General features: G+C 39.6%; 2 protein-coding genes across 2 annotated transcripts; both read right to left on the minus strand.

Annotated features, from left to right (window-relative positions):
- Positions 1-1,556: 1,556 nt before the first annotated feature.
- On the minus strand, positions 1,557-2,398 carry lrrc69 (leucine rich repeat containing 69; the record flags this gene model as incomplete). Its single annotated transcript, XM_079176267.1, is given in 5 exon segments — positions 1,557-1,604; positions 1,608-1,707; positions 1,825-1,966; positions 2,074-2,191; positions 2,279-2,398. Coding segments are annotated over 5 exon segments (528 nt in total).
- A 2,147-nt stretch (positions 2,399-4,545) lies between these two features.
- Positions 4,546-7,841, minus strand: otud6b (OTU deubiquitinase 6B). Its single transcript, XM_079176563.1, has 8 exons — positions 7,609-7,841; positions 6,976-7,124; positions 6,673-6,771; positions 6,194-6,394; positions 5,870-5,990; positions 5,684-5,745; positions 5,485-5,591; positions 4,546-5,178 (listed from the first exon to the last, which is right to left on the minus strand). The coding sequence occupies exons 1-8, from the start codon at positions 7,679-7,681 to the stop codon at positions 5,094-5,096; spliced, it is 897 nt and encodes a 298-aa protein (XP_079032689.1). The 5' UTR covers positions 7,682-7,841; the 3' UTR covers positions 4,546-5,093.
- Positions 7,842-8,171: the final 330 nt, after the last annotated feature.

The following is an 8,171-nucleotide window of genomic DNA, read 5'->3' on the forward strand; positions in this document are numbered from 1 at the left end:
TTGTTTTTGAATGAGTCTGGTCTTTTGCCCCAGAAAATGTCACTGTAATGACTGAAGACCTAATGTCCATTTCCATCTCCAACTGCTCTCTCTATCTCTCTCTTTCTTTCCTCGTTGTCATTGACTTTTCCCTTTTAAGTGCACTTTCGCCCACACCACTTGGAAATTGATTGAAACAAAATGTCACAATTATGCCCTGTAGCTCGCCGCTTCAATTATTCATCAATTAGGGACTAGGCTTCTTTTTTTCTCTCCTCTGAGCTGATTTTTCATTCAGTTTGCTCGAGATGTATGGCTCCCCTGCTGTTAACCAGTCCAAAGTCATTAGTTTCTGGGTTTGCAATTAAACCTGATGCCTTATGCATGAGGCTCCGACTCAGTAGACACACGCAGCAGCGGCCGCAGCAGCGATTGAACGAGCTAGCAAGCTCTGGAGGCGTGGATGGGAAATTAATTTGCTAGAAATGAAGTTCTCTCTCTTTCTCTCTCTCTCTCTCTCTCTCTCTCTCTCCCTCCCTCCCTATCTATCTCTCTCTCTTGTCTGGCAGGTTGGAACAGATGCCACTGGCTGGAGATGGAGATAGAGATGGGACAGCTATGGAGTCTCAGTACAGCTTGATCAACCCTCACAAGGGAATAGGATCTCACTAGATTTACATAGACAAAATATGTGTCGTGATATATGCTGTGAAATCTGGATCCAGGTATTACTAGAATTTTGTCACCAAAATGTCTTTTACTGTCTTTACTGGTTTTAAACTCTCACACTAATGCAGTCTAATACAAACAGTCCCGCAATAAATCCTCTGTAGTTTATAGTGTTTAGTTGTTGTTAAAACATTTTTGAGAGAGGAAGTTGATTCAACTTTATGATCATTTTGGAGGATGAATTTTATGGGGCTGTAAAAGCTGTATTGCATTACACAAAGAGGTGTTTCCATAATTTAGCCTCCCCTCATTGATATAAATAAGGTGGACAAAATAATACAAACACCTGTCGGTAAAACGCAATATTTTAATATGAAATTTAATTTGAATGTTTGAGCCTCCATGTAGGCTGCATGTTGAACAAATGTGTTGTAGATTTGTATATCCAGGTATTCACGTACAAAGGTTTCAATCTAAGTATAGTATGCATTAGTAAACGCAGTCACCGTGTACAGAACTGGTCTGCAGCTGTTGCAGTGTTAATTCTATTATTGGGATTGTATGAATGCTATGGTTGGCACACAGTAAAGATATATATTCTACCTGCTGTCAATTGAAGCCTATATGAAGTATTAAAGCAGGATTCGACCAGTTTTCAATGTTCATTGGATGCCACCTAGTGACTGCAGAGTCAAATGGCATCTGTGAGAGGAGAAAAACCTCATATACTGGAAATCATAGCACCATATTAACATACCTGAACACATCTAACTGCTGCCAGGTGTTATTAAACATGCTGTTGTTAAATATGTGTATTAATAGATCTGTGTCTACAGTTTTAATTTAAAAAAAAGTGAGATAGGATAGTGATTGAGATCATGAACAGTAACTTTTGAATTAACTTGTATTTATCTTGTAGCACCATAATAGGAGTGTCCATCCATATTTAGGCACTTTTATGAACAAAGACGAGCAAGCACTGGAATAATCTGCAAACTCCTAATTTTCGTGTCATGTAACAAAAGTAAAAAAAAGACAATGCACATGTAATGACATGAGCTACTATATTCTTCCTATATCAAGGGGCCAGAGAATCATATTTTGATGAAAATCATTTTACACAATCCCCGACAGCACATATTCAACCAACCTTCTTCAGGCTGATAAAAAGCACACATGCACTCCAGCCAGGTGGGGAGGAAGGGGTCCAGACAGAGTGCACAACAGCTGCCATTGGCCAACAGGGCGGTCAGGGTCGGGTAGTGGGGAAGCATCATGTGGACCAGAGAGGACCGGTACCTGTCCTCCCACAAAGACCAGAGGTGAAGCAATTACACCAATACAATGTTACTGAATACACACAAAGACATATTGGGAGGTATCTTACACAGTGGGTGATAAATATTCTGAGTGTTCTGTCTGTACTTCTGTGACACTTTACCTTTAACGTAAGCACTTCCGCATCCTGCACTGATGACAACGGCTCACAGCGCACAACCCGGATGCCTTCATAGTAAAGCTCCCTCAGGGGCAGCAGGTGAAGCTACACAGAGTAATTCTCCTGTGTCATACAGTAAAGCTGTATACAGCATTGTGCTGCTGAACTAGCTATAGGCTGTATATACTGTACCTCAACAGGGAACATGGACAACTTGTTTCCAGCCACGTCCAGGACTTGGAGTTTTGCCATTGCCCCAATTCCCTGGGTGAAATGTATGAGGTAAGTGTGTTGGTTATGTAGGTGACACATTGTACCGTAAAAAAGTAAACATCCATTTTTAATTTGAGTTATATTGAAGTTTTAATAAAATAAAAGTTTGAATCAGTGTTGAGTGCTGTTGTGAGGTTTACACTCACTGTTTTCATTTAGTTTTTCATTTATTGCCCATTTTAAGACATTACTTTAGAAAAGTAATCAAAGAGTCATCAAATGTAATCAGTACTTTGATGAAGTAATTAAAAATAGTCACATTACATTTTTTTAACAGAGTAACTGTTAACGTATTACATTTCTAAAGTAGGCTAATCTTCACAACAGTGTATGCATAGGTTCCAGTTATTAAAGCGGTAGTGGTCTTCAGAACCAACTATTGCAGGATGTAGTTCTTGGATAGCATGGTGCCATAAACGTGGCCGACCTTTTAACCTCTGGTGGAAGTCTTTGAATCTGGTTGTGGTTCAGATTGAGCACAACAAGGTTTCGTAAACCATCTGTAAAATATAAATATGACAATACTTAAGCTTTGTCCTTTTAAACAAACCTTCCGAGGTGCTAATCATTCAGAACAGAGAGAACCTACCTACCACATCAGGTGGCATGGCTGTAATATGGTTGCTGAACAGATACAGTTTCTTCAGTGATTCCAGATGGCCCAAAACAGCAGGAACCTCATTCAAGGCATTATTTCCAAAATTCAGCTCAGCTATGCTTGCAGGCATTGCAAAAAGAAAAGCATTTAATCACAAATCTGCGCGGTGTGTAAAACACTTAAAGAGTTTTTTTTGGAACATTTCCAGCAAAACAGATGAGCTCGGAGCAAACAAACGGGGAAGACTCGCGTGCTGTAGAGAGAGCAGCTCCGCAGGCAGGGTGCTGATAGAGTTGTTGTTCAACAGGAGAACTTTCAGGTTTGTTATTCTGGAAACACACGTGGAGACGACCTTTATTTTTTGGGAACTCAAAGTTAAAGAAGTTGCTATATATTGCTATATATATAGTCCATATAAAGCTCTCATCATGGCGAGAAGACGCTTCTTGACACGTCGATGAAGATAGATTTTGAGGAAGTAGCGGCCTCTAGTGGCGACCGCGGAGCATAGCAGGGTGTTGCCACGTGCTTCAGTTTGTTGATAATACTAATGTACAATTCTCACTGCACAGCATTTTCCAGTACAAGGAACTACTTAGACTCTTTACTTAAGTAGATGTAGAAATAACTCAATATAAAACTGCATTACAAATACAAGCACTGTAAGCTAGTGTAAGCTAATATTTACTGTTAAATTATTATTTGAGAGTTTGGTATTTATTAGATTTTTTTTAGACTTTTGTTTTTCCTCTTGTTTGTAAGAATTGAGAAGCACTACAGGCACTTCAGGGTTATGGGCAGGTATAGGTCCAGCATGCACCTCAGAGGGTCTACGTTTGTTTACGTGTTGCAGAAGGAGCCACGCTATCTTTTCTTGATTTGTTAAGGATACATAAACCACATGACTTCATCAAACACTTCGTCAAACTAGATTTATTTTTTCTGCATACAGTAAATTACGGCAGTACGGTGCATCGGTGTTTCATCTATTATAATAAGTTTTTAAATGTAACATGTTTTGATGTGAAACTTTAAACTAAATGGTAACTAGCAAATATATTTGTCAAACAAATAATTTTTATTTAAATAGATATAATTATAATAATAATAAATATTAGAAATACTTGTAGTACAGTACTAAAGTAAATGTATTTAGTTACTTTCCACCACTGGTATTTTCCAACACTATCCAATGATGAAATACAAGGTCACGAGTGTTTCATTGTAGATATTTTCTGTTGGTTTTGAGTGTACGTGTCGTTTTACCGTAGGCAGACATGACATGTTTTAACTATTTTATTAAACTGACAACTTGAATTTCCCTGAGAGAGACCATTTGTGGTCAAAACGTCAAATCCATGTAGAATAAAAGAATTGATACAGTAGTGTAGGCAAGTCTTTATCTTTTTGTACAGATAATTGTTGTTAAGAATGAATAGATGCATATGCCTCCATGCCGTATGATCACCTTAAGTTAAAGGAACAGAATAGCCAGCTTTCACAGTCTAATACTGAAAACGGTATTCTTTTCAAATCTGGTTGTACCACGCCCCCAAAAATACAGCAGTGACATACCTTATTAGTATTGTATATGTTTATGTAACATTGATATGATTTACAAGTTCCACAATTCAGTTCATTCCGAAAACATTGCAGAAGTTCAACAACCCCTCCGTGACTCTGTTGACATTTGGAGTGACATGAATGATCGACATTTGTTCAGCAACTAAATTAAAGTAGTGCCACCTGATGCGATAGGTAGGCTGTACACCATTGCTTCCCAAAATTGACTGAAGTGAACTCCGGGGGTCATTAGGACCAAGGCCGTCCAGTGTAAAATCAATAACACGTTACTTATGCTACATTTTATTAGCACAATGATACTGTTTTCCGAACTAGATTTTACACTCCCCACTGATATCTTTTGACTTCTAAACAGAGACATACCATTGTGTGTTGAAAACACCCTGAAAACAGCAATATTCTCTGTTAACCTCAGCTTGTCTTCAATGGTGGGGAGGGAGGGGGGGGGGGGTCCCCCTCCAAATACGTTTGTATTTAGGGGCCCTTAGTGGTGTGTGAACACACTCTGCATTACACACATTGGTTTATATCACACCAAGACTGAGCTGTCTCTCAGCTGTCCTCTGCATTGGCTGGGTCCTTCAGCACCTCCACAGAATTGTAGTGCTCTCCTAGTCCATAGGCGTGACGCATATAGCTGCAAACAGTGAGAAAATATATTCTGTGAGTCAAGAGGTCTGAGATAAACCTTTCAAAATTCTGAAAGGCTTTATATTTAATAAAGTTAATGCATATATTAAAGTTATAAAGTTTGTCTGTCTACAGCTGCTTGATCGCCATGACTGTCACGTTAACATCCTACGTGAACAAGTACAGTCAGTACATGTTTTCAGCTTCATATATTATACATGTTCCTACTAATTTAACTGTATATATTTTTTAACAATTATGCTAAAGCTAAAGCTGAGTCCCTGACAAACATAACAACATATATACAACGTACACAAGGGTGATGGGTTCACTATCGAATTCCTCCCCGATTTTTATAGTTACGGAGTCGGCCTGGATCACTGCCACTGGCAAGTGAAGAACTTGGGTCAAAGCTCGCAGCTGTTGGAGGGGAAAAGACATGTAAAAAAAAAAATGATTGAAAAGCACAAAGTAACCGCACAGTGCATCTGTGACAAACTCCAACAACTCACTTCCAGTTGTCCACCCCAAGCTGCTGTGTGCTCCACGTCACTGCAGTATTTCTCAAACTCATCTGGAAACCAAAACACACACACTAGCAAGATTACTGTGCGTACGTATTAAAACGTACGGTTTCATATCATGGAATTTCTATGACAGATTATTTCTGAAAACCAAAACCGAGATCAAAGTGTTACCTGTTGTGTACATGTCACCAGTGTTGGGGTTGGTGAGGAAAGGGAGGAAGTCGTCAGCATGGCCCCTCATGTGCTCAGCGGTGCTCGACCGCAGTTCTTTCACACTCGTGATTGACCCAGGCTGGAATAAAACAGAAGACAATATGTACTCAGTGTATGGACTTTGCTAATAACATATGTATGACAGAGCAACATTGTGCTATTTGCAATTGAAGCAACAACAGACAGTGCCGAGGCAACAAATGTAGACAGCACTTTTGCTTTTCACATTGAGATTAGGTATTCAAGCTACAGCTACAATATTCCTCGAACAAGATGACGTACCTTTGAATGCTGTGCCAGCTGATCTTCAATGGCACGATACATGCAGTGGCCATCAGAGGAGATCTCCTTGATCTGAAGCTGTTGCTGTGCGAGTTTCTGAGCCAGCTTTAAACCCTCCTGGTGCCTCACACCCTGCAGGTTGTGTACCTCGGCCTCTGCTATCCGGCTCTCTCGCTCCTTCTCCTGGGCAGCCTTCTTGTCCTGGAGAACATCATGTAAATACAACACATGATTTATTAGTACTTAAAACCATGACAAACAAAACTGAAAAGGAAAGCAAACAGATGGGTGATATACCTACTAAGTATAAATGAAATGTTATGGAATAACCTGCTATAAAAGTACTGATATTTGTTAATGTGAATTCTAGTAAATAAGGGTGATGGGTTATTAGCCTGAAGTGTGCTTCTTCATGACAGTTATAAAGCTGTGGGCAACAACAAAGAACAGTCTTATTTGAGTTGGGAACTGTATCTCACCCTTCTTTTCTGGGCCTTGGTTACACGTGATTGTTTCCCCTCCTCTTCTTCTCCATCGTCCACCTTCATGGTCTCCACTCCATTTAACACCTCTTCCACCTTTTAACATGGAGTGATGAGAGCTTTGGTTATGTTGCACATTGACGCACTTTCAATATAGACATGTATCTAGTTTAGAACAATACACGGGTTTCTATAAATACTTGTTGTGCAATCATTTATATAGGGACCACATTAAAAAGGGTAAATCTTTTTAAGGCAGCCATGTTTCTTATTGCATAGCCAAGAGATTTGAATATTTACCTCTGTGCCGGTTGTCGATTGGAGTTGCCTCAATTCTTCCTCGTGTTTCTGGCTGAGGTCAGCCTCAATTTTTGCAATCTCCTCTGTCAACTGTTTCCTCCTTTTCTTGTCATTTTTGGGGATTGCATTTTTCATGCTCTGGATTTTAGCTGAAAATGAAGCACAAGTGCAGTCATGACAAAACAATACTTAAATAATGCCTCGATACTAAATACAGGATAGAGCTCTCATATGGGGCTGGCTGTTGGTTAGAAAAGTTAAAAATAAATTAGATTGCCAGGATGATCAACAAGAAGAAGAATGCACTCACAGATGGTATTGATGTACCTAAATATTAGCTTATTGGTTACAAGAAATAAAAAAGCATCTGCTGCTGCACCTCTCTCCATGAATTAAAATAATGTAACATAGCACGACACACACAGCCCATAGATCTGTGTGCATCAGCTATTTTCTTTTCATTCAATGAAAGAATGACAACACTGTCCTCGTAGGTTTGCTATTTGAAATGACATTTTCCAAACTACTACTTGGATTGCTGGTGGCTGGATTGTGCTAAATACCAATAAATAAAACAACACATGAGATGCAAACAAGCTGCCAGTGAACGTGAAAGCAGTCGAGGTTAGCTACCTTGCATATCTTTCTTTTCCTTGCGGTGCTGCTTTGCCAGCTGCTCCTCTGGTGTCTCCACTATCTCCTCCATGACTGCACGCTGCTCAGTTTGTTCAGTCTTTGCGAGCTCTATGAAACTGACCGTGAGATAAACAACGCGTTATTATGTCCCTGTCATAAAAGAGGCCACAACACTGACGAGGGATAAATATATGAATATATATATTCCACAATAAATAAAACGTGCTGATATGGCCTTAACCGGAAGAGGAGAAGAATCAGGGCGGAGCTTTCTTCGCCTGGTTAAACTCTGAGATTAATTTCTCTATACCGCCACCTGTTGGCTATGTCACTGTACTACAGGTCTCCGGTCACAGCAGCCAGCTGTGAAGTGCTGCAGACCTTCATTCAAATACTTACAATTTGCATACATATGTATTCACCCCAAGTGATAGATTTCAGGCAGGAGCTTATCTATTGATCACATGTGTTTCTAGATAAAGATTCTAGATGGTTGTTCACGTAATTACATTTTTTTTAGAATATGTCACAAAAGGCTTGTTTCACTTCCACTTTTCTCT

The sequence above is a fragment of the Pholis gunnellus genome (assembly GCF_910591455.1).
Source record: "Pholis gunnellus genome assembly, chromosome: 16".
Classification (NCBI taxonomy): domain Eukaryota; kingdom Metazoa; phylum Chordata; class Actinopteri; order Perciformes; family Pholidae; genus Pholis; species Pholis gunnellus.